This window comes from Daphnia magna, linkage group LG8 (assembly GCF_020631705.1).
Source record: "Daphnia magna isolate NIES linkage group LG8, ASM2063170v1.1, whole genome shotgun sequence".
Taxonomy (NCBI): Eukaryota; Metazoa; Arthropoda; class Branchiopoda; order Diplostraca; family Daphniidae; genus Daphnia; species Daphnia magna.
Window position 1 is genome coordinate 6762426 of NC_059189.1, and position 24617 is coordinate 6787042.

General features: G+C 39.7%; 3 protein-coding genes across 4 annotated transcripts; all 3 read right to left on the minus strand.

The window, feature by feature from the left end:
- Nucleotides 1–328: 328 nt before the first annotated feature.
- Nucleotides 329–3250, minus strand: LOC116929121 (protein krasavietz). Its single transcript, XM_032936277.2, has 11 exons — nucleotides 3094–3250; nucleotides 2802–2873; nucleotides 2570–2746; nucleotides 2402–2502; nucleotides 2117–2299; nucleotides 1740–1861; nucleotides 1582–1684; nucleotides 1373–1513; nucleotides 1055–1274; nucleotides 851–973; nucleotides 329–732 (listed from the first exon to the last, which is right to left on the minus strand). Exons 2-11 carry the CDS (start codon nucleotides 2860–2862, stop codon nucleotides 707–709), a joined length of 1257 nt encoding a protein of 418 aa, XP_032792168.2. The 5' UTR covers nucleotides 2863–2873; nucleotides 3094–3250; the 3' UTR covers nucleotides 329–706.
- Nucleotides 3251–4348: 1098 nt separating this feature from the next.
- LOC116929120 (speckle-type POZ protein) lies at nucleotides 4349–15488 on the minus strand. The gene is made up of 9 exons (XM_032936275.2): nucleotides 14734–15488; nucleotides 12721–13108; nucleotides 8921–9042; nucleotides 8337–8488; nucleotides 8037–8164; nucleotides 7783–7938; nucleotides 7624–7713; nucleotides 7239–7492; nucleotides 4349–7121 (listed from the first exon to the last, which is right to left on the minus strand). The coding sequence occupies exons 1-9, from the start codon at nucleotides 14745–14747 to the stop codon at nucleotides 6977–6979; spliced, it is 1449 nt and encodes a 482-aa protein (XP_032792166.1). The 5' UTR covers nucleotides 14748–15488; the 3' UTR covers nucleotides 4349–6976.
- Nucleotides 15489–21545: 6057 nt separating this feature from the next.
- LOC116929801 (dnaJ homolog subfamily A member 1) lies at nucleotides 21546–23635 on the minus strand. 2 transcript variants are annotated; one of them, XM_032937129.2, is made up of 8 exons: nucleotides 23490–23635; nucleotides 23199–23339; nucleotides 22975–23113; nucleotides 22763–22918; nucleotides 22521–22705; nucleotides 22303–22457; nucleotides 21943–22227; nucleotides 21546–21855 (listed from the first exon to the last, which is right to left on the minus strand). In XM_032937129.2, the coding sequence occupies exons 1-8, from the start codon at nucleotides 23541–23543 to the stop codon at nucleotides 21699–21701; spliced, it is 1272 nt and encodes a 423-aa protein (XP_032793020.2). In that variant the 5' UTR covers nucleotides 23544–23635; the 3' UTR covers nucleotides 21546–21698. The 2 variants fall into 2 exon arrangements, with proteins under 2 accessions (XP_032793020.2, XP_045034405.1); XM_045178470.1 differs by having other exon boundaries at nucleotides 23418–23520.
- Nucleotides 23636–24617: the final 982 nt, after the last annotated feature.

Below are 24617 nucleotides of genomic sequence, written 5' to 3' on the forward strand. Positions count from 1 at the left end.
GTCAATTTTTCGACTAATTGCCAAAGATGAATGAGGCAGAAATATTGCACTCGTCCCGGCCTGTCTTTTAATATCATGCTACGACGGACTTTTTCCTATCTTACCTTTTAATTCAATTAATAATGTGTTTTGAACTCCCCTTCGTGCAAGTCAGCTTTATGAAGGCTTAGGCAAGAGCAACTTCGTTCATATATGCATCGAATTGCACTCGTCCCGGCCTGCTTAACTGGACTAACAAAACTTCACAATTTTCGCATTTTTGTCTGTTTTAAAAGAAGTCTGAAAAAAATAAACGTGCATAAAAACAAAAATTGGTTGAAAGCAAATGTTTTATCGAGAAACTTGTTGTATTGTCTCAAAGAGGATCCCACACACCCAAACTGAAAAGTAAAGCAGTCAAGTATGGAACTCGTGCGTACAGAAGACGTCAGCGAATTTCCAACAAATCTGAACAAAATTACGGGTTGCACAATTAAAAATAAAATAAAAAGGATGCGTTCTCAATTGATTTTTACTGTTTGAAGCTAATCATTTCATGCCTTTACTTGAAGATACAAAGTAAAGAACAACGGAACGTTAAGAGAAAAGGAAAATATTCCGAAAGATTGTTCAAGAGAAGGAAATGTGAAGTACAGTGAGTGTGCAAAGAGCAATTCATCCCTAGAAAACAGCAATGCATCTAACGCCATTTCTTCAGTATTGTAGCTCAGTCATCACCAGCAGATTCAGATTCTAATAAAAAAATAAATTGGAAAATTACTTCAAGATAAGTAGACGGCGATCAATGGTTAAATAGAGATACAGCAAGGAGTTTGTGTAAGATTCAAATTAGCAGAACACAATGGATTACCTTCTTCGGCGTTTTGGAGCCATTCAATGAATTTACTCATTTGCTCCAAGAAGACGGATTTGCCTTTCACTGAATGTGCTTCTTTGTACCATTTAATAATGGTGTCTTCGGACAATACATCAGCTATTTAAAAAATATATATATATACATATCTATACAAAAATAAGAATTTTGTCAACGTCAAAGTTCCAAACCAATCCTTACTTTTATAAAAAAGAAGAACAATTTTTTGGAAGACTTTCATGAAATTCATGTTTTCATAGCAAAATTCTTGGACGCGTACTAGTAAAGCAAGTTCGGAACGGCTAGTTTGCGTAAACGAAGAAAAGAGTGGAGCATATTGACGCAGATGCTTTAGCGCCTGTTCAGCAACCAACTCTTCTTTTTTGTTCCATTCAACAGCTGCCATGACAGTGTTCCACAACTAATACCAAAATAATTATAAGCCTCACAACTAAATTACAAAGTCATCTTTAAAAAGAGCTGATTTTGATTAAAAACATGCTCAAGATAAGATCTTACTGAAGTGATAACTTCATGTTCCTGCAAATGGAACTTGACAACAGCATCCTTGACTGAAGCAATGATTTCCTTCACCGGCTTATTTTCATTAATATCTTCCTCCAACTGATTTTGCAAATCCTTCTTGTTTCCTTGATTGGCCTAAAAACGTATGATCAGATTTATTCAGGATAACAAAACTTAAAATCATTCGCCAAATCGCAACCCACCTGAGCTTTTTGGAAGCGAAGCACTTCCATGAGACCATTTTCTTCAAAAACGAGCTTGAAATTTTCTTCCGTTCGTTTGTTAGGTGGAAAAAACTCTGGTAGGCTGGAAAAAGCAAATGTACTTTTTCGTTCAATCGAATAATATCGGAATTTCTCACCTAGAATCAATGCCAGCTTTTCTCAGAGCTGTAGTGAGACTGCTAGCTCCTTTTTCTTGCTTCCAGGTGACAAAAACATTTAACAGAAAATCAAGAGCTAATCCATCCTTGACCAGATGCTCCTGTAAATTTTTATCCAAAGGAGGCATTATAACTTTTTACCATATTGAAAAAAAGAATTGCATTTCATAAAACTTATCTAATAAAACCCTTATAGTAATGAGAAATTACAGGAATGGAGTTCTATAACATACTGTAAGTTTTCTACCATTAGGTACAATTTAGAAACATGGAATGGCTTGCAAGTATTAAATCCTTCAACCTACCCTTAATACCAATACAAAAAGTTTCTCCCTTGGATAGAAGACTAAACTTACATTGATAAGGGAATTAAGAACAGCTGGGGGGACTGAGCCATTCGAGATCCAAAGTGCTGTCATCCTGGCAAGTTTAACACGCTCTGAATCATTAAATCCTTTTATGTACACTAACACTTTCTTCATTTCTTCTTCCAACAGTTTTTCTAAATACTTGTAGCGACGCATTAGCTTGGTAAAAACCTGTAAAGTGAGTGTTTATAAACAGTTTTAAGCTAATAGAACAAAAAACTAGACATAATACTGATGAGGGGAAAATAAATAACTTTATGCTTCACAACTGACCTGTTCCCATCCTTTCACATGTTCCATAGAGTCAGGCCCACCAAAGAGACATGTTTCTGTTCGACACGATTTCCCATCCTGTACCAGTGTTCCACCAGGAGCTGAAATTTAAAAATAATAATTTGAATAGTAAGAAAATATAGACTACACAAGAGAGAATTCCCTTACCTAGTAAACCTCCTGCTATGAGAATATCAAACAGAGCCTCTCCATAGCGTCGATAATCTAACTTGGATCCGGCAATGTCCAAGTACTTGTAGATCGACTCCAAATCATCCCCAGCCTCAGCAAATCCTGCAAGAACACTATCTCGAAATCCAACAGGATCATACTTCTCCTTTTCATCTGGGGAGGGGAATAACAGTTAAACAAATCAAAGTGAAAAGTAAAGCCATTTTACCCCTTTTTCGAGTCTTGATGCGCTGGCCTGAGAGTGTGGGTTTTTCTGTCTTCTGACTCATACAACAAGCAACTGAAAAACAGGACAATGTTTAGTTCAATCAACCACGGGTACAACTTCGACATTGATGTCATGAAATTCCGTAAGAAAAGACCATCAAAAACGACAAGTTGTCAGGAATGCAGAACATGACGAGAGAATACTTAATCAAAAGGAATTAAAAAGTAACTTTTTACAAGCCAACTATGAAGTAGAAAACATCAAGAAAACTAAAGTTAATTAAGTTAAATACTTGGAACGCCGACTGAAGGTAAATTAATGACGTACGAAGCGTCACGAAACAACGTGCGGCAGAATTTGGTCGGGGCTAATTGGGATTGTGAAGGCGAAACGGGAAATGGCGATTGAAATTGAGACGCCGTTGCCACATATTTCGCTTGATCGATTATCGCCACTTTATCCAAATGATCCAGATCCAATAGTTTCGTAATACGATATTTTTTATGTGTCACAATCGCGTTTAATTATTATGTAAACTCAACAACGTAATGAAAAGTGATTAAATATAAATGCTGTACATTTCTTGATTTTAAGATAATCAAACTTTTCCGTATTAATTTTAGCGTTTCGAATGAAGCAAAGTGATTCTTGAATTACCGGTGATTTATTTGATGGATTTTTCATCAATAGATAAGTTTAATTTAACCACCTTGGAAAAAAAATAAAAATTAATAGCGTAAATGCTGAAGTTTGGTTTGTGCAGCAACAACGAGATTTGTTTATAATCTTACACATGCACTTAATCGCTTGTATCTCTTCCCGTAGGTGATCAGTTCAATAACTGAAAGGCTACAACGTCATCTGGCAGATCAAAGTGGAAATTTCCAATTTACAAAAACTACCGAAGGTCACCGAAGGTTTCTTCCGAAGGTGTTATGCATATTTTTCTTTTTTTTTCTTGTAGCGATCAAACTTAGAAAGTCTTCTAAAAAAGTTTTTTTTTAATCATTTGTCCTTGGCTTACAAAGTACGTAACGATCAATAAATCGCTACAATAATTCCCCTTTTCATCCGTTCCATGTGGATGAATTTTTCTTTTAAGAAAATTGTTCGTTCAAAGCAAGTTGTTATAATTGGAACTCTGGCCGAAGACAATAGACCTACCACAGTGCTACTCCTAGTCTGTGGACCTACTTACCTACTGTATTTACAACCCAGAATTTTTGAAATTTTTTTTTTAAACATGCGTTTCCGTGACAGTTTTTTTTTGTTTCATTTGTATTATTATTCATTACAAAGACAATGTCGAATCAATAATTTTTTTTAAAATAAGAAAACTCCAATAACTATCAGCAAGGCTTGCCCTTTCAGTTTTGTCAACTTACTTGCATGCGTCTTTATTTTTTTTGTTTTTTTGAGAGGTATTTGTACCATTTCGTGCCGTTGCTTCTAGAGAAATGTCGCACAATATTTAAAACACATGTTTTAAGACCCTGGCAATTGTGGGATTTGCAAACTTACTTGCAATAGTATGAAATAATTGTAGATTCTGAGTGTGTGAAATATGTATTGAGTTCGATCAAACATGTGTGGAAGCAAATGGGAGAAACCTACAACAGATAACGGCAAATTTACAACGGAACACGGGGGCGCGAAGTAGGATGGGCAATCGTCATTTAGTACGAAGCTTTTGCGCTGAACAATACAACAAAAACAGCTAAGCGTTCAGCCATACCTATTGGATTTGTCTATAAATGCATTTGACAGGAACACTCACAACAAATCTCATTTTTAGACAGAAAGCCGATCTTCTCCTTCCTTCTTTTATTTTTTTTTTTATTTATTTATTTTTTATTTTTTATTCCAAACATTGTCGGAAAATGTATAAACCTAAACATAGCGAATGAAATCATATTTTAACGTTTTGGCTAGCCGCTGTTTCATGTAGGCCCAGTCCAAAAGTGTGATTTTGTCGCCAATCGGTGCGGAAGTATCGATACAATTTTTCCGGCCTTTTTCTGGAATTCGAACTACTTTTCAATGAAAAATAGCTCCAAAACTAAATCCAGACGAGTTTGCGTGAAGTGGTTGCTCCATTGAACAATTATCGGAACAGGATTATCAACTATAGTATATTATTGAGGTATCGTTTGCTCCGCTGATGACAAATAAGCGAAGAGGGCATTTTTGTACATTTCATCATTTTTCAGGATCCATACGCCCTTGGGCACGCTTTTCAAAATGGCAAATAAATTGGTGGGACTTCTCAAAAAATTAAAAATAAAATTATGAAGAACAAAAGAACAGCAAGGTGCTATTAGAAAGCCTTTTTTTCACGCAAAATTTTAACGAAAACTTCCAAAAATGTTATTCGCCTTGTAGCTCAGAATAAGAACGTAACGCAAAGATCAATTTCTGCCATCTTGATTGGCAACTACGAATGAACATTATACCGGTAACTGAAATTCGCTCATCGTTCTTACTGCTCATTACTTTGTTACACAATGATGGGGGAAAAAAAGGAAAAAAAGTGACACTGAAACATAAATTCAAAAGTCTTCCACTCATGAAAAAGAATACTGATGACCATCCAAGCCTAGCAAAAAGAAACATAAAAACAAAAAAACTGGAGAGTTTTTTTCTATTTTTAATCCTTTTTTCCAATTAGCGTTTTATCAGTTACTGGACAACGATGCGTATCACAGCAAAGATTCCGCTCACGTTCTTATTCGAGCAGAGAATGATGATGGTGACACCTTCTTGTACAGAACTCGGCTATGACCGTTCCCTCCAAATATTTGAAAAAAAAGAAGAAGAAGAGAAGAAAAAAAAAAAAATAATAATAATAATCGGCACATCTCTTAATCACCGGCTTTTCGTTTCGAAATCTCGGCCAGGATCAGTCGACAGTCGATAATGGTATCCCGTCTTACATAAAAAAAATAAAATAATAATAATAATAATAAAAATAAAATAAATGGTGGAAAATGCCCAACAGCTGAAACACGCCTATATTCCTCGAGATAAAAAGTGCTTTCCTAGAGTGAATGACAATTGGATGCTTTATGTGGCACTTACTAGACTTGATATCATGAAACATCACCGGAAACTATATTATGAAAAAAAAAAAAAAAAAAAGAGACCGCCTTCAGGGACGTAACTTAAAAAGAAAAATGTACCATTCTTCACTTGCGAAGAGATCATGGGCAGGTATGCGTCACACATTGACGAATACAAATACGTACATGTCAATATACATATAAACATCGATATGCTGCATACCGTTCACGATGTCCACAGGCTTTCATGGAGGCGGACATCGCAAAACACGATAAGCGTACATATCTCTATTTATATATATATGGATGTGTATATATTAGCAGACGACGTGAAGACTGGCTATTGAAAACCAACCTGTCGTTTTTGGCCGTACTTGCACGCGAATATGAAACGCTTAGGAACATGGCGCCAACGTGTTCGCGAAAAAAGCATTGCCCAGCCTTTTTGTTTGTTTGTTTGTTTTTGTCTGTTTAAATGTTGTTTTTTTTTCGCCGACTTTTCGTTCGTCTAACACGAATCCCACATCTAAATGCAATTTGACGTTGAGGGGGGGCACCCGACTGCGATAACATTCAACTCAAAGACTTTTAACGATGGTTAGGAAGGAAGAGCTCTGAATTGTTAAAAATGGAGGAATCTATCTGAGGTGGGCAAACAAAACAAAAAATTGACAATATGCGGATTCCAAACGTTTGCCTAAGTGGCTGATACCATATGGAAGGCACAGATGGAGCATTTGTGAGAGGGAGGGCGGCGGGGTTTGGCGCTCAATACAGTAACACGACGAGATCTGCAAAGCCCCCTTATTACCTTTCCAACATATTGACAAACTAAAGAGACTTGATTTTATTATTTTGTTTTTGTTTACGAGGTTTTGCTGTCTATCGACTAAGCTATCAAATGATAATTGTCTCGTAAGCTCATCGCAAACTTGCCTGTGTGTGTGTGTCTGTGTCTGTGCAACAGCAAAAGAAGTTACGTATAGTTGGGTGGGCGTTGAGGGAGGGGGCGGGGACGCAGACGTACGACTTCGGGATTCTGGACCATGGTAGTGATGGCTGAGTGAAGGACGGGGCGCGCGCGGGATCTTATACAAATGAAGTATTTTCTCCGCTTCAATTTTGCTTAATGCGCTTCCTTGGCGGACCTATGGGAGGGATCTGTTGGGTAGCCAAAACTCGAAAAGCTTCAGCCAACAGATGAGGATGAGACCGTATCATTGACTTCCAGCCCGCCGTCTCCATCACATCTGTTGCATGTCTAAAACAAAGGCCACGAATTAAGGATCATCGTTCGACTATTTGATTCCGACATTGTCATCGAAAACTAATTGTCACAGAAAAATCTATTCATTAACTAATAGCGAAAGAAACATACGTGTTAATGAAGTCTATGGCTTGGGCCTTGAGCTGATCGGCCGAATGGAGATCGGCTAGTATCAACACTTCGGCAGAATTCTCTGTTGACAAATTGGTACACAAGGCTTCTTCGCACATGACTTTCAATCGCTCCAGCGCGTATTTATCGGCGGCGGCCAGCAAGTCATCAGCCATACGCTCAAGATTGGCTGCTTTGCCCGTGTAGATGAAGCGAAGCATTTCACGTAACACTTCATGATCCACGTCGGAAATCTTTAATTGAAGAATACCATTTAATAAACGATTTTTGTTTGTTTTTTGTTTGTTTTTTTTTTACGAACGGGAGCACACAAAATAAAATAAATAAATAAAATAAATAAATAAAAAATAAATACATAACTCACCTCGACACGGTTGTGCTTCCGTTCTTCCATCTCGTGCTCAAACATGGCGGCAAAGACGGGACTCCTCGCCGCTAAAATCGCCTTATGAGCCTGTGCAAAGCAAAACACCGTTGAGCCACAATTGGTCATCAACGCTTTTGTCTAACGACTTTGTGTTACCTGAAAATCTCGTCCATTGACGCATAGTGTGACGTCACTAAAGCGCTGGTTTTCAAACAAAAGACCCAAGTCGTCAGCCAGACGGCAATCTGGCACTTTAAACTGGATAGCATTGGACTGGCCTGAAACGTTGACACTGTCGGCCACCACGCTCACCTTTATTTGAAAATAGAAAAACAAAACCAACAAAAAAGACCAAGGACAGTTAAAAGAGAGACTTTTGTCAAGGTAAATATTCAAATACTGGCACGTACTTCGCAAAAGAGTGTCAGTTTATCGTCGGGTAGGAGACCATTGGCTTCGTCCAAAAGAAAATCCCTTCGAATGAATTTTTTAAAGCCCCAATCCTTGCCCTGGACAAACCTGTAGGCTCTTTGGCTCTCTGTCAAAGACACAGACAAAAGAGAGGGGGGTAATAAGAAAGAGAAAAAAAACATTACGGTTACGTACGAATTTCAGTGGGAGAAAGAAACAAAAAAAAAACTAAAAACTAAAAACTAAAAAAAAAAAGAAACGAGATCAACATCATTATTGCGGAAGAAAGAATAAAATACCCATTGCTTTTGTTTCTTCTCGTTTGGCATTGAGGATGGAGAACTTGAATTTAGCACGAACTTCAGATTTATTGCATGAAACCAACAGCAAATAGAGCGACAGATAATCTTTGCTCTCCTCGTCAAGTCCTTTTGGATTTACCCTTAAACACCTGCAAAAGGGGAGGGAAAACGACAAAAGAACACACGATTAAATAGACGTCGAACATGCGATACATTTTTCTCTTTCGAAATGTTGATAACAAAAATCCCACTTTTTTTCCTTTTTTTTTTCTTTCTTTTTTTATCATTAGAATGGATCAGACGGAAACCATAACGACGCTTTTCCAATCCGAAAGTCGGTCGGCGCCCACGACCTACTTAGTCGTCCAGCGTTAACTTTACTTTATTTCATTTTATTTTTTTCTTTCTTTTTAGAATTAAAGTTTTGAGCAGCGACGGCCTCTCTCTCTCTCTCCCTTGCTAGGGCTTGTGTTAAAAAACAAAACCAAACCAAACAAGAGCGGCTCTCCGTTTCCGTTCAACGGCAACAATTGCTTGTGTCTAATTAAGTAAAAGCGGCGGCGACAGCAGCAGCAACTCACCATTTGAGCTTATCATTGGCTCCGGCAGAGAAAGTCGATGATTTGAGAACTTCGCCCATTTCTTCTCGGCAGAAACTGAAATTATTGATTGTCCACATATAGCTGAATCGTATGACTTTCACCTGATAACAAAACAAAACAAAACAATTTAATAAATAACATTTTGCGTTTGTTCATTTGACAAAGGCAATCACGAAGGGAAGTCTATTTGTTCTCTGTCATGGACTTCAAAAATAAAATAAAAATAAAATTGCAAGGCAACCCAAATTAAGGGAGGCACGTTTCAGAAAACCGAAACACAAATTCAAAAGGGTAGAGAAAAAAACAAAAAAACGTAAATGATGGAGGAGACGGTGAAAACTGTAGGGGAATAGGTAGGAGAAATGAGAGTAGGGCGATATGGGAGAAGGGAGAAGGGAGAAGGGAGAGAGAGAGAGAGCTCGGAGGGTCAGCATTCGGGGGCTGTCAAGGCAACGTCGACTTTATGTGCGTGTTGTGTGGCTGACCCCAATTCCGCAGCAACAGCGTTCTCTACTGTTCGCATTTTTTTTTTCTACGTCTATTTCACTGGGATAAACGTGTTCGAAGCCTCTCTCATTAGTCATTTTACATTTGAACTCCCCCTTTGGGTCGACACGTTTCAGAGCGGCGAGCTTTCCCCTCCGATTGGACTGAGCCAATTTTTGTTCAGTCCTTTTTTTTTTCCTTCTTCTTCTTATTCTTAATACGCGAGGACATGTATCTAAAAGTAGGATAGGCTTCTCTCTCTCTCTCTCTCTCTCTCTCTCTCCGTCTTTCCATTTTCGAAAGAGGACTCGGCGCTCCACTGTACCAGTTTGGTCACGATATAGAAAACATCTTCCAACGACAAACATTTGAGGTCAATCGCTCATTTCACTAGCCGCACACACACCCCTCCCCCCCCCATTTTTTGTGTGTGCCTTTCTCTCTTTCTCTCCGCTCGTATTATCATCTTTTGCCACCACCGAATATTAAATCACAGAGATTATCATAGCGAAAGAGAGACAGAGAGAGAGAAAAAAAAAGTGGTAAATGAAAGGAAAGAAAAGATTGTCCGTCACATTTCGAAGCAAAAGTGATACTATTTTGTGTGTGGAAAAACAACATAAGGACGAGGCCATACCCAATCTTTTTTCCCTTGTAACAAGGGAAAGGCAATTTTTGGCCTCGTCTCTACCAACGAACGGTCTCTCCAAAAAACAAAAACAAAAAACTTTCTTGTTCCCATTTTTGGATTTGATTTCTATCCGACTGGGGAAAATGTAAGAAGAAGAAGAAGACGAAGAAAAAGAAGAAACTTTCATGATTTTACCTCACCGGATGTGTGTGAATTGGGAACGCAGTTGGAATTCCATTACGTCCAATCGCCGATCGTTTTGCCTTGCGATACTTGTGCTTTTTTACACAACCATTTTTTGTTGCTGCTTGTGCTGATTAACGGACAGTTTGTTGTCCCCTATCCACCCTCAGTCCCTTTAGCGGGGTCAACGAACTTGTGAGAACAAGAAGATTTTCCCCAACTCTCTCACGCGAAAGAGTCTTTTCTACGCGGGTGAACTCACAAAGATTTTTTTTTTTTTTACGCAGGACAAAGAGATGACGATGAAAAGTGGAATATCTGGTATTCGATCGAAAATGTTTTCGCTGTCCATGAAAGAGGGAATTGCTGGGGCAGTTTGACCTTAATCTGACCATCTTCCAATCTTTCCGACTGGAACGAGATGTGCCTAGCATGGAGACGCGCGCACAAAACGAGACAGTTTCATCAACTGAAACCTTTTCTCATTTTGTTTGCAATTAGACAATCATCGCATACGCTCCTCGTGTGCCCCCATTCCACACTGTTCCAAAAGGGAGAGGAGTGGGGCGCAGCATAACAAACAACCATCGTCGTTACCATGGCAGCGCATTCTCAGAGAAAAACTAGGTCGACGGAAGTGGAGGGAGGAAAAAAAGAACAAAAAAAGAAGGGGGGGGGGGGCCAGAAATCCTCAGTTGCCTTGAAATCAATGCACCGGCAGTCCAGCTGTCAATAGCTACAAAGTTAATTTTACTCTCGATCTTTATTCGACCACAAGCGGAGCGATGCTAGGAATTTCCTCGCCATTTGCATATGTTGAGCACCAAAAGTTGGCTGCTCACACTTTCTGGCAACCATTTCGGATTAGAATGGCGCAAAAGAAAAATAAATCGAGAAGGGTGAAAAGGAAAAAAGGAAAGTGGGACGCCGGCTGGGTGTTGTATATCGAGAGCCTCAAACAAATTTATAAAAGAAAAAAAAAATAAATAAATAAATAAAAAAAAAAGAGAAAAGTGTCTAAAGGAGGGGACAAACATGTGACGCCGACGCTAGCGGCTCAAGGTCTTACTAATTCCAGCCGTTGCCCAGGCAACGGTGTTTCCTCACTTGTTTCCAACGATAAAGAATCTCGTCACCGGCATTTAAAACGATTAAAATTTCCCGAAAAAAAAAGAAAAAAAGAAAAAAAATGGAAAAAGAAAAGCTTTCATAATCTGGACATGGGGAGCTAGGAAAATGATTTGAAATCGAGTCCACATCCCAAATGGCGAGATACCTTTGCACCTAGACTCGATATGTATTATTAGGGAGGAGAAAACTAGGAGGGTGAAAGTGGGTGGGAGTGTGCATTAGAGAGTTTGGTCGGCGTTAGATGAGAACATGACCTACTCAGCTTGTGCTGCTTTCCTCCAAATAAAAAGAGGTCATCAGGCAAACGATATGCTCCCTCCCTATGCACACGTTGCTTCTCATGTTGACGGGACGAAAAAAAGAAAAACAACAAGAAAAGGGAAACATTAGATCGACGTCTATTTGCGTCAATAAGACAAAATGAAAAATGATCCCTTTTTAGGAACGACGCCTCGTTTTCTGTGCGTGTCTCCATTCGAGAGCTATCCCAACAAAACACCTGGGAGTCGACCCAAAATATGGACTCGTTGGAGAAAACGTAAACAAGTGAATTGCGAACAAAGACTGCGGCACAAACATACGGACAAGGATGGGTGGGGGGTCGAGGGGGTACGTCAAGGCCTGAAACTCTGTGCTGACTGCAGATAAATAGGAAACAAAAAAGATAGAGAGAGAGAAGAGAGAAGAGAAAAAAAAAAGAAAAGGAAAAAGGAAAAAGAATGGGGCGACATAAGGGAGGAAGAAGAGCTTTGGCCTTGTTCTACATAGTGCGCTGGTTACGAGGAGAGCGGCGGAGAAAGAGAAACGGAGGGGAAGTCTAAAAACGAATAGCCGACCTCGATTAAAGAGGCCGCAGAGGTGATCCAACACGCGTACACCCCCAGAGTCCAGCTCTGAACGCGTTTCTATTGCGCCATTCACTCACGACACTTTATGATTATTTCTCTCTTTTTAAGTAATAATTTTGATTCTGATTCAAGAGATAGTCGACGGTTTCATCGTTTGGTGTAAATGTATCGATTTCGCTCATTACCCTGACCGATGTTTTTCCTTCTTCCTTCACTTCAAGGCAGCCCACCCACATGACCTCAATAACATTTTTTTTTTCACCCAACATTTAAAAAAAAAAAAAAAAAAAAACTTACCACATGGCCATACATATGGGCCCACAACTGCCACAAATGCATTACCATCCACCTTTTTTCTTTCTTTTTTTCCGTTTTGTTCCCCCGCGTCCCTCCCCTCCGCAAAAGAAATGTCGACTGACATCTTTCAATTTTGTTTTCTCTACTTGGCGATATTAAAAGGGGGGGACGGAAAAGACCAAATGAAATACAATGGAAATTACTTGAGTGTAACACCAGTTTTCAGCGACGGGTGTGGACGCTTCCGGAGGAGGAGGACTCGGTACCCTGGAAATGGCCATGTTGCTGGTAGCGCCGCTGCTGGTGGTGCCACTGCCGCCAACAAGACCGACGCCACCACCGCCTCCTATGCCACCACTGGTGCTGCTCGTGCTGCTAGAAGTGGTGTTGTTGTTGTTGCTATTGTTGTTGCTGCTGGTGCTACTCGAACTGCTCGACGATGTCGTCGTATTACCGGATGTGCTGCTACTTGCACTATTTCCGATGCCACTGCTGCTGCTGCTACTGCTGCTGCTGCCGGAACCACTGGATCCATTCGGACTGGCGCTCGTCCCTCTTTGTGTCTGAGTGCATTCGCTCAGCACAGCGGCCCTAAAATTACATTTCAAGCAAGAAAAAACAAAAAACATGAAACATAACAATCTGGCTATTAGGAAGGGAGAAAATAAAAAAAACACTAAAAAAGATATTTCGATTGGCAATTTTTCAAACAATAACAATGACAAGCTTCTTTGCTTACTCATCGCGATTATCAACAAGTTGCAATAGCTGAGACGGAATACACACACACACACGTCTAAATAACGAACGGCAAAGGCCATCTGTAATGGCCTTGAATTGACCTCCGGCGCGCTTGTTTATTTCATTCTCCTGGACTTGGCTACCCACAGAACGTAAGCGTGCCTTGATGCCACTCGGCAATTACCTTGGAAGTGAAACACATCCTCTTTTCTTTTTTTCCTTTTTTTTTAATGCTACCACCCACCTCTTCCCAAAAAATATCGACAATCTTCAAACGGGAAGAGAAGAAAACGATGCCACCACCACCACCTCTTTTTTTAAACATGACCTCGACCTCATTCTCCGCCAACCATCTTTTCTTCTATACTTTGGGGTCAACCATTTCAATGGTGGTCAATCAAATTTCTTGCTGTACTGTTGGTAGGACAAGCATATGTGTGTGTGTGTATCTACATCCATTAATTTATTTTTTTAAATATCACAAAGACCCGAGGCATTTCAGCTGAAAAAGAAAAAAACCCTCCCTACAGATGGCACTCAACTGAAGGCCACCGACCTGTCGACAGAAAAAAAAAACAAAAAAACTCTTCCCAACCGGAGAGAACAGCTTTCAAGGTCGTCGTCGTCATCGACGCCGTCGTCTGTTTGACGCCGTCGCTACCCTACCCCATACGAAGATTTTTTTTTACTGTTGCAGTGCAACGACATTCTTCAATAACCTTCAGTAGAATAAAAAAATTGCATCCTAAAAGTAATAAATAATGTATAGAAAAACTAATGCAACAACAATTTCCATTTTCAAAAACCAAATAAAAAAAACTGTCGTCACAACAGAAGAAATATTTGCTACTGGTTTATGCTTGACGCCAAGTGTGGCGCCGATAGCATAAACTTGGCAGGGCGTCGGTGTGAAGGCCTTTCTTCAAAGCCCGTTCAGAACTGCCTTCTATTTCTAAATAAATACTCAAACGCTAATGACAACAACACGATGGAAATAGCCTTCCGTTAAAACAAGGCGAAATGCTTTCGTTTTTAACGAAGAAAATATCTCGAGTGATTCGATTGATATGTAATGCATTGTTGCGAAGGAAAAATGAGGAAATGACCAGCCTCGTCGTAGGTATCTTGGGATTGAATTTCTATTCTTTCGTCATGGAAACGACCCTGGAGAAGACGAGCCCTCCATCTCGCCACGTTTTTTTTTTTTTCAAGGTGCCGTACAATCATGTTCCCAGATATTAAAAAAAAAGAGTCGAGTTGACGTCAATAGTTTTCCTTTTTTTTTTTTTTTCAAGGCCAACGGAAAAGCTTATCCAAGTCAGCAACCTTGTACACTAGACCTACTACATTTTAGGTAGAAAATAATATGTGCTAGAACAGGCGATAGCAAAAAAACATACAAGTAAATAAAAGTTTAGACACCAGAAAAAAATTTGCCTAGAAATGACTATGAAAACGTGTGAAATATTCTTTACCTAGCCGATGCCATGTTATTGGCCAGTTTTGAAATCCTTTCGGATCTTAACAACTGCAGCAGTCCCGAGTCAGCCGCCTTGGAAGAAATTTTCAATGCCGGTTGGGTTACAGCTTTGGAAATTCTGGATTTTTTCTTTCTTTCTTTCTTTCTTTCTTTCTTTCTTTCTTTCTTTCTTGTCTTTGAATCAATACACGAAACACACAGGTGACAACTAGGGTGCAGACGAACCGATTCCAACGAGCGCAAAAAATAACAACTAACAAACACAAAGACGTCGACGAAAAAAATGTGTGTGTGGACAAGCGAGCCAAAAGGAGAGCGGCGTCTGCTAATGGAGGCGATCGATTTTCACTTCAAAACAGTGATTTACAATACACACACACAAAAAGGGAAAAATGCAACGAAAAAAGAACAACCTTGGTTCGTTATTCAATATACTAAAGAAAACCGATTTTTTGCCTTCTTCCCGACACACACACTCATCGACACATTTCGGTTTTGCACGACAATTTCTACGTTATATTACGATGCACTTGAATCACATCGATGCCACGCAAACAACAAACGATGCACATCAATGTTTGCTATGTTTCTTTTTCCCCAGAGCAAACCGAATCAAATCATTGCAGCAGACAAGGGCAATAAAAACATGACACGATGCCGTACTGCTGTGCGCGTAATAGACGACGAAGAGTCATTCACAGCTCGATGGTCCGAACTACTACACGACAGACTGACGACTGAAAGGCTGGCAAGTAGCAAACCTCGAAAGATAGCGTGCACGATAGAGGCCAAATGGAGGGAAAGGAGGTAGGGAAAGAGGCCGACCTACAGTGCTGCCATCTACAAAGCGCCTCCAAACGCATAAACCCTACACACAACCCTCCCTGGCCTCACTTTCTCTTCTAGACGTGAGCACCTTTTTTTTTCTTTTTTCTTTTTAACCACCGCGGGGAAATCGGAACAAATTTCTCTGTTAGAAATCATTTGATTTTGGTGTCATTTTGAAAACTCACCACCTAAGCCCAAAAAGACCGTCAATTTCAACTTGCGTCTCTTTAAAATCAATTTAAAAAATATATACTGTATTTGTAAGGGAAGCAATCGAAGGTGAAAAAGAATTCGAGAAATGCTGGAATGTCAACTAACTTATTAGGCGTGAAGGGAGTAAACATTACTGGATCATACGTATAGTTGCTACGTCTGATCAAAGTATGGTAGCTACCAAGGCAATAGGAATACTTGAGAAATGAAACGTCGATGACGTATAGCGTTAGCAGCCCTAGAATAAGAGAAACGAGGTCATTAGCTCGTGTGTTTGGGCCGGTAAACGAAACCATTGGAAAGAGGACGGATTAGGTGATGGCGGGGATAGAGAGAGAGAGAGAGAGAAAAGGGGAGGGCCTACAGTCAGAAATTTCTACCGTCTGTAAGGGTGCTCTACTCTCTCTCTGTGTCTTTCTTTTCCTTTCTTTCGTTACACTAGTGCAACTCCACCGAAATAAGGGTCAAACAAAACTGGGTTGCGTTAGAGGATCCAATCCAAGACCATTTTTTTGCTGGCCCCAAGTTTATTTCAAGAGTCTCATCAGATAGCCCAAGTCAAGAACGCTTCGAAACGGTTACCCACTTCATTATTATCCAGTTTCTCTCTCTCTCTCTCTCTCTCTCTCTGCTATGTAGAGCAACACAGTTCTTCAGACTAACAACAATCGCTAATATCCCAACGTTGGAATTGCCAACAGTTTTGATTCGATTGTAAAATACCAGAGTTTTCAATCCAGGCGTACTTAGTCCATTCACGCCGTAGACTACATTTACCTTGACTGCGATGCAAAGAAAACAAGTTAATGGTATGCCGGGAAATCAACACGTTGAACACTATGGCAATTAAAGCCATTGTCTAGTCAGTAAACGAAACCATTATCACGATTAACCCTTCAGCATTTTCTCGATTTTTTTTTTTTCCTTGTTGGAGAACCTGTTTATCACGCGAGTAAAATGTTTTTCATGTCCGTGTGGCTAATGGTGTTTTTTTGTAGACGTCGAGCCGAAGAATTAGTGAGCGATATGTTTCATTTAACCTACTAAGACAGTAAACTTGTTGCACCCGAACTGCATGCGATGTCTGAACGGGTTGCTCACTTTGCAGGGCGAATGTGACGTGGAATGTCACATCCGATTCGAAATCTCGCATGCAATCAGTGGAATCCGTAATCGAAGACTATATAGCGAACGTCACGGTCGGCCTATCCAGTGAATAGACGAAGGGAAACTAAACCGACCAACATGCTGCAGGCAGAAATGACAGGCAATTAGTTCTGCTTTATCTTGTTATGGGCTTATATGACCCAGAAAATGGCCTACATTTATCGTTGTGTAAGCCGTCATCGTTCTCGTCAGCTCGATTGAGTTTCGTAGCCATCACTCGATAGCAAACCGACTAAAACCCTAATGCCCGTACACTACCACTATCAACTTATGCACTTGTACGCCCAATACTGTTTTTTCTCGGTGCTGAAACGTGAATTACCTCTAGTCTTAATAAGGTTTTGTTCGCTAAAAGTAGACTAAAAGACAGTAAGGTTTAAAGTGTCGAAAGTGCCAGTCAGCGATAGCCAAAAATAATTAGGGTGGCAAAGTATCATCAAGTATGGTAAAAAAAATAAATAAATAAAGATCCATTTTTCCGTTGGGTAAAAATCAGACGTTGAATAGGTTAAACTAGTGTAGACCTAATTTAATTGAAAACTTTCCCCATTTCCCCTCGATTGGTGGCATCCAAACGTAGACAGTGAGCAACCAAGGAAGAAGTAGAAAGTTGGGCGCGACATAGATTCCGTCGTTTTGGTTTTATGTAGTGAAGGAAATCTAATCCGAGATGTGTCCCTGATTCAATATAGCCACTCGAAAAAAGGAAAAAAGAAAAAAGAAAAAAGAAAAAAGAAAAAAGAATAAGAAAAAAAAGTTCACCAGTTTTATATAATGCCGTATAGCCTTGTACGTTAGCAACAGCCTTTGAACATGGTCATTTTTCGAAAGACTCGAAATCTGTAACCTCTACTTGATTTCGTGGTCGTGACATTGCTCAACCGAATAAAAAGAAATCCAAGACTTACTACGTATATCAAATCCACAATCATTACAACTAAACAGGTATACGTCATTTATATTCTCTATAAATCGTGTGTGTATTGAGGTCGTTAATCAGCACTCGAAAGTCAGCGGTAGCAATTTCAACTTCCATAAAACACGCGATAGCTGCTGTGCAGTTTTATGATTGGCCACACAAAGACGGTGTTAATTATCAATAAAAACCGATCGTCGCTCACCTGGCAACCGACTACGCTACATCGTTTCACATTGTTGCCTGAAAGAATACTGCAATGCTGCAAAGAACAAGCGAGAGGGAACAAAACGCTAATAGAACACGGCCTCAAAAATAATGAATGTGACGAGTGAAAGTGGGATAGTCAAATGCAAATACATAAAAAAAAAAAAAAAGAACAAAAAAAAACAAACAAAAAAACTCCCTGTTTTCCGATTTTACTGGTCATACTTTCTCGTCATCGACTGTTCTGCGAAAGGCTTCTAACGCAAAAAGCAGCATCGAAGGATAATATAATACTGGACAGCATAAGGATAGTCTACCTATTCGCCTATTTATTACTGATTGTGAGTTAGATGCGCGCGGATTACGTGTTTATTTTGGCGGAGCAAAACAAGAAATGGAATCGAAACGTCTTTGATAGCATCTCGTACATTGTGGAAAATGAGTAGGGTGTTTGGATTTTCCGGTATTTATTACATGATTCGAAAAATTCCGAGTAGACAAAGAACAAAGGCCGTGAATTAGATGCTGTCTGTAAGGAAAAGTAGAACTTTTCGTGCTCCACGAAAGAAGCCTGTTGACGTATCCGGTGCGACTTCTTAGGTAAATAGAACATCTTTCCTCTCAAGTTTCTCTCTCTCCGTCCCCTATTTTTTTTAATTTTTTTTTATTTGACTGTGAGAGTCACGGATGGCTACCTAACCTTCTTTCCCCCTTCTTGATGAATCAAGTTTCCTAAACATCCCTCACGCCGTACAAATCTTTGTCAGACTCTAGAGTTTTTAGGCCCGGCGATGAGGGAAAAGAGTGTCAGCCCAAAGGATAATGTCCAATCAAAATTTACTTCAGCACGAAGGCATATGATTAACAGGCAAAACGGATGACAGACATAAACTGACATGATTTGATACTTTTTGATTTACGTAAAGCCACAATTTGACTGGAAATCCAACTGTAGGATTGGAGCCTGGGATGAGAATGAACAGGAATGACTGCCACGAAATTGGTTTGACTTGAAAACTAGAAACCTTGTAGATTGGGGATGCATGTCACAGATAGGCACCAAACGAATGATTTCGTTATTACACTTGGTCATTGGGTGCACGAGAAGGGTTGGCTTTCGACCAGACCAAACCAACAGCGAACGCTGTCGAGCCCCAGTTTAGTTGAGATGAAAACCGTCACATTTGACCCGTCCCCATATAACAGCGTACACAATACATAGCCTCGCCTTGACTACATCTTTCCTACCCGTAGACCGAAATGTAGAGACGAGGGTCGACGGGTGAAAGTGGGTCAAAACTTTTCTCTTTTCCGCTGCGCCCACACTCCTCCAACGTAAGCGCTTACTGTATTGTGCTGCTTTTGGCTTCGTCATTAGAATGGAGAAGAACTGCTATACTACGCACCAACTACAAACTATAAGTAGTAACCAAATTGGTCTCTATACAATCATGTCCACCAGTGTAGCATTGGAATTTAGAAAATTGGCCTACATGCAGGTACGTAAGGTTCAACGTTATGTTTCAATTTCATGGCGGGTTCTGGGACGAGGACAACACAGGGCTAGACATGTGAATAAGTTGACTCGCATGTGGGCCATACAGATATGCTTACCAAACACACCATGAAGCTCTCCATTTTCATCGCGATTTCTTTATCCTTCTCGTTAGACGTATGACATAATCCGCCTTTATTCATACGACAAATGAAATCAGAACACATTTTTTTCCCCAGCTTATCAATACCGTTGTAGCTCTCCCAAATTTGTGAAAGATGAAATTTCCAAGCAAACGTACTAATGATTGTAGATGCGGAAAAAAAAAAATTGTGAACCAGTGAAAAAGCGCTATGGAAACGCAAATCACGATCTCCTGATGAACACACCCATTTACAAAAATCATCGGTAGATGACATCTTCGATGAATCGTTGCAAACGGTATTCGTCTGCAGAGACACTGAAAGATTCAATACAAACGACTCATTTCACGCGGCTATGCGTATACCATCACTGGCCAAAATCCGATGTGTCATAATGCATCCACAGTTTTGGTTGTTCGTGTATTGCCACGTTTCTCTTCTGTCTACCCTTGCAATATAGGTTGCGAGACGTGAGGCCGAAATGCAGTCTCCAAAAAGCATGTGGGAGACTAGGAGTCATAAACTTCTTAAAGACCTTGTGTTCCAAAGAAGCAGCCCACTTCGCTATGGAAGGAGGGCTTGCCAGTATGAAAAAAAAAAAAAAAACTAAACTAAACTAAAGCCGCATACAAGATCATTGCTTTCTTCTCGCTTGATATGATGCGAATTGTTTCATGGAACGTGACCTTGTTTTCGACACATAGCCCAAAACACCCCCAAAATTTCCCATTCCTGTAAGACTGGGTAAAGGTCGAACGGGGGCAATTTGCACATTCATTGACTCGCAGTTTCATTCAAAGTTCAGCAGTTTCATTCAAAGTTCGAACTTCCATCCGACCAATTCGCTGCTGATTTCGCCCACAGTTGACATTTTCCAATCTCTTTTTCAATCCGGAAAATAGCAAAAGCTCGACAGCTGTTTCACATTATCGGTGTGTTTCTTCCGTTTGCAGATATCAGGTGCGTCCCGAGCTGTTCCCTGTTTTTTATCTTCTACGGGAAGAGGCAACGGAAAGGGTTACGTAAAGCGAGCACAGGTTGTGAACGGGAGAAACATGTCGGCCATGATGCATGCAATCTTTTTTCCCCCTTTGTTTTGGAAAGGGAATTGAGTTCATTTAGGTACAAAAGTTTTTACCAAACATGCTACGAGACTGATTGAAACTTAAACTACCTACTGACATGAATATCACAAACCCATAACAGTATGTCCGCTATTGGATCCCAGGTCTTATGAGACCCATGCAAAATACTTGAGCACTCTTCTCCTTTTTCGCTTTTGAAAGACGACGATTTCTTGGTTAAATGTGCAATATATTTATTGGTTACTCTTACTACAATTACTGTTGTATCGAGACAATTCATATTATGTTTCACAGTTGAGTTATCTGTAAGAAGAAATAGCGAGGCATTGCTTTTTTTTTCTACTCCTTTTTCTGAACCAGAGGCCTCCAGCTGGTTAAGAACAACACCTAAAATATACTGTACTTGTAATGTACATCATTTTCTTTTCTCTTCAAAATGAAGTTTTGGAAACCGGACAGGATTTATGACATATAAGAAGGTCTCATAAATACGTTTCCCATCTGACACGGTTTACTGGAGTGGTTTGGAAATACTAACCTAGTGGCGAAACGCGTTAGTTCCTTGCAATGTCAACAAAGGAGTCTATTTAAATTAGCCATTGAACGATACCCGAAAAATAATGAGCCATCAAAGACTTTTTCGACGAACAGAAAACTTCATGCTAGGACACAAAGGCCATCCTGCATCCTTGTTTGTCAGGAATAGCAGTCCCAAGAGGCGTCCTGCAACGAAAAAATTCCTTTCTTTTCTGGTTTTGTAGTATGATAACAATTTATTCGAATGACCGAGAGATATGGACAACTTTTACTGGTTGAAAGCTGATAAATGAACATCGATATTCATACAGAGGTGCGAAACAAATCAAATACTAAGCGTGACGGAGGGTAAGGTTGTGAATTGGACATCTACTGAGATGCGCACTGAACGCCTCGCGGTCCCTGCGGATTTTCATCGTCTTCATAATAAGCTTCACGCTGATCTCGCTGACGGCGAGCTTCAACTTCCGGGTTAAAGTCCATCAGTACAGCCTCTTCTGCTTGATCAGAGATTATCACCTCTGGCCTTTGTTTTTCAATAACATTGTTATTAGTTTTGGTTTCAAAGGAATTTATAGGTGGCATTATAATTTCAGATAAAAAATTAACTTACTTCGGGGGAAGGAGACTTTCTAATTTAGGAATAACTTCTGCAGGCAGCTGGCGAGGAAACTCGACAGAAAACTGTATTATAAGACGTCCTTTTTCGAAGGGATTTCGGTAGTGAGGCATTCCTTCGTTAAGAATACATTTCAGATCGCCTTGTTTGAAAACCTGTCCTGGAAGGGATGAAATAACCAGATCGCGGTCGTCCAAAGTATGAATTGATTTCTGAAAACCACACAGTGCCTCAACAAGAGATAGTTCCATTCGCATGACTAAATTATCACCGGATCGCCTAAAAAGACGCAAAAGGATCAAAATCAACATTAATTAGTAATTGCAAAATAAAACAAATCAACACGTTATTTACTTGAAAACAAGATGCTCTTTTTCGTCTAATACAATAATAATGTCGCCTGCTTGAAGTCCTGGTTCTTGATCACCTTCACCGTTAAATGTGATCTTTTGTCCATCCACCATGCCTTTATCGACATGGACTTCCAGAACTTTTCTCTCTCTAACAACCTGAACAACAAAACCATTGGTTAATAATTTAAAAATATATATATTTTTTTAATAACTTAATACCTTTTTCCCTAAGCAGACCTTACAGCGGTCTTTGGCATTAATTCTTTCGCCTTGCCCTTGGCATTCAACACAGACTGACTGTATTTGTTGAACCATACCAGGACCAATTTGTTGAATCCTCACCTGTACCCCACTGCCTCTACAGTTAGGACATCGCTCTACAGCTCCTTTCTTGCCTCCTAGACCTGCACAGCAACTCTGCTATTGAACTAAAACACTTCTCAGCCAACAACTCTTTTTACCTTCACATCCATCACAAATAACATTTTTCTGAAGTGCAAGTTTACGAACAGATCCATTATACAGTTCCTCTAGAGTTACCCCCATCTGATGAACAACATCCTTTCCTTTTCTCTCCCGTCGGCCGCGACCCCCACCCCCACCACCAAAAAACATGTCTGACCATTGAAATTATTAGTAACAATCCACTGTTTAAAAACAAGAATAAAAATACCAAAAATGTCCATGGGAGAAGAGAATCCACCAGGCCCACCACTTGAACCCTCCTTCAGTGCTTGTTCTCCTCCTTCATCATAAATTTTTCGTTTCTCTGGGGTAGACAAAACTTCATAAGCTTGAGATATGACTTTAAACTGAGAAAAAAAAATTATTTTAGTGAATAATTTGAAATAGCAAACAAATTGCAGCCAAGACTTTTCTTGGGTTGAAAGTTTTTACTTTTTCACCCTCATTTGGATTTTTGTCCGGATGATATTTTAGAGCCAATTTTCGGTACGCTTTTTTCAATTCATCACTAGTGCAGTTGGGCTTAACTCCCAACAAATCGTAAAACTTCATTTCCTTCACCATTTTTGTATCCTGGAAGATATTAAATTCACAAAAAACTCTTTAGTTGACGTTCTTCAGCTAGCAAAATATTTTGATGAAACTAATCACTTGAGGCGACTAAACAACAGAACGTCACTATCAAAACTGAAAAAGGAGATGTAAAGCTCAATATATCTTTACCATGAAAGTCAACGTTCGAGAAGGTTCCAAAAAAAATGGAATATACGAGAACATGTGCTGAGTTGTCAAATTAAGAGATTCACCATGGTGTACCAAGGCCTGTAAACTCAAATACCTCCTATGGCGGGTAGGCGTTCCCTAGTAAGAGCCAATCAGAGAACAAAACAAGGGTTACGACGACACCATCTGCCGCTCGCAATTATAGCCTCGTTGAAAAATACCCCCAAAAAACCAACTTGGTTTTTTGACGGTCTCGAAGGGTCGAGACCGTCACCGCTACATCCCAGTGGGACTATTCCGGCCCTCTGATTGGCTCCCTCCTTCTCCTCACCCTAAAGCCCCTCCACCCCTTCTGCTTGTGGTGTGTGGTGTGTGTGGGGCGTCTGTGGAGTTTTTCGTCGGGCAGTCGCCTTCATTTGTTTATTTTTCGTGTGTTTATTTATACTATTTATGTTTACTTTTATTGTTTGTAATTTATTCTAATACACTATTTATACCTTTATTAAATCGCTTTTCAATTTATAAAACAAGAATGAATTAAACATCGGTATGTTTCAATTAGATTTATTGTGAATTATCACCCATGGGCAACTGGGTTGGTGAGGGCCGGAGAAAAACGGTTTCAAAACCCGATTTTGGGAGAATCGGGAAAACTATAAGTCCAAAAGTTTTAACAATTATAGGAATCGACATATCTTGATGAGATCTATCCATTTCTGAAAAAATATTGCTTAAAAATTACTTATTGGAAGAGTAAACCGATTTGCCATTTTTCAGGTAGGTCGGTGCGGTTAAGCGGGTATCCGGTAATCCCCACCCCCCAATAATACGTGAAATTTAAAAACATTTTTGCGGGAAAATTATAAGACGAAAATTAATAAATTTTACAGAAATGGATAGCTCTTGACAAGGGCTATCCATTTCTGTAAAATAATTAAGATAATTTTCATAAACAAAAAAATTTTGGACAAGACGTTTTTTGTAGTTTTTGCGCTCTAGAGATATACTCGATCCTATAGACTTAAGGAACAATTTTTATTGTTTTTAAAACTTTTTTTTGTATAAATATTTTTAAATAAATTATACAGAAATGGATAGCCCTTGTCAAGAGCTATCAATTTCTGTAAA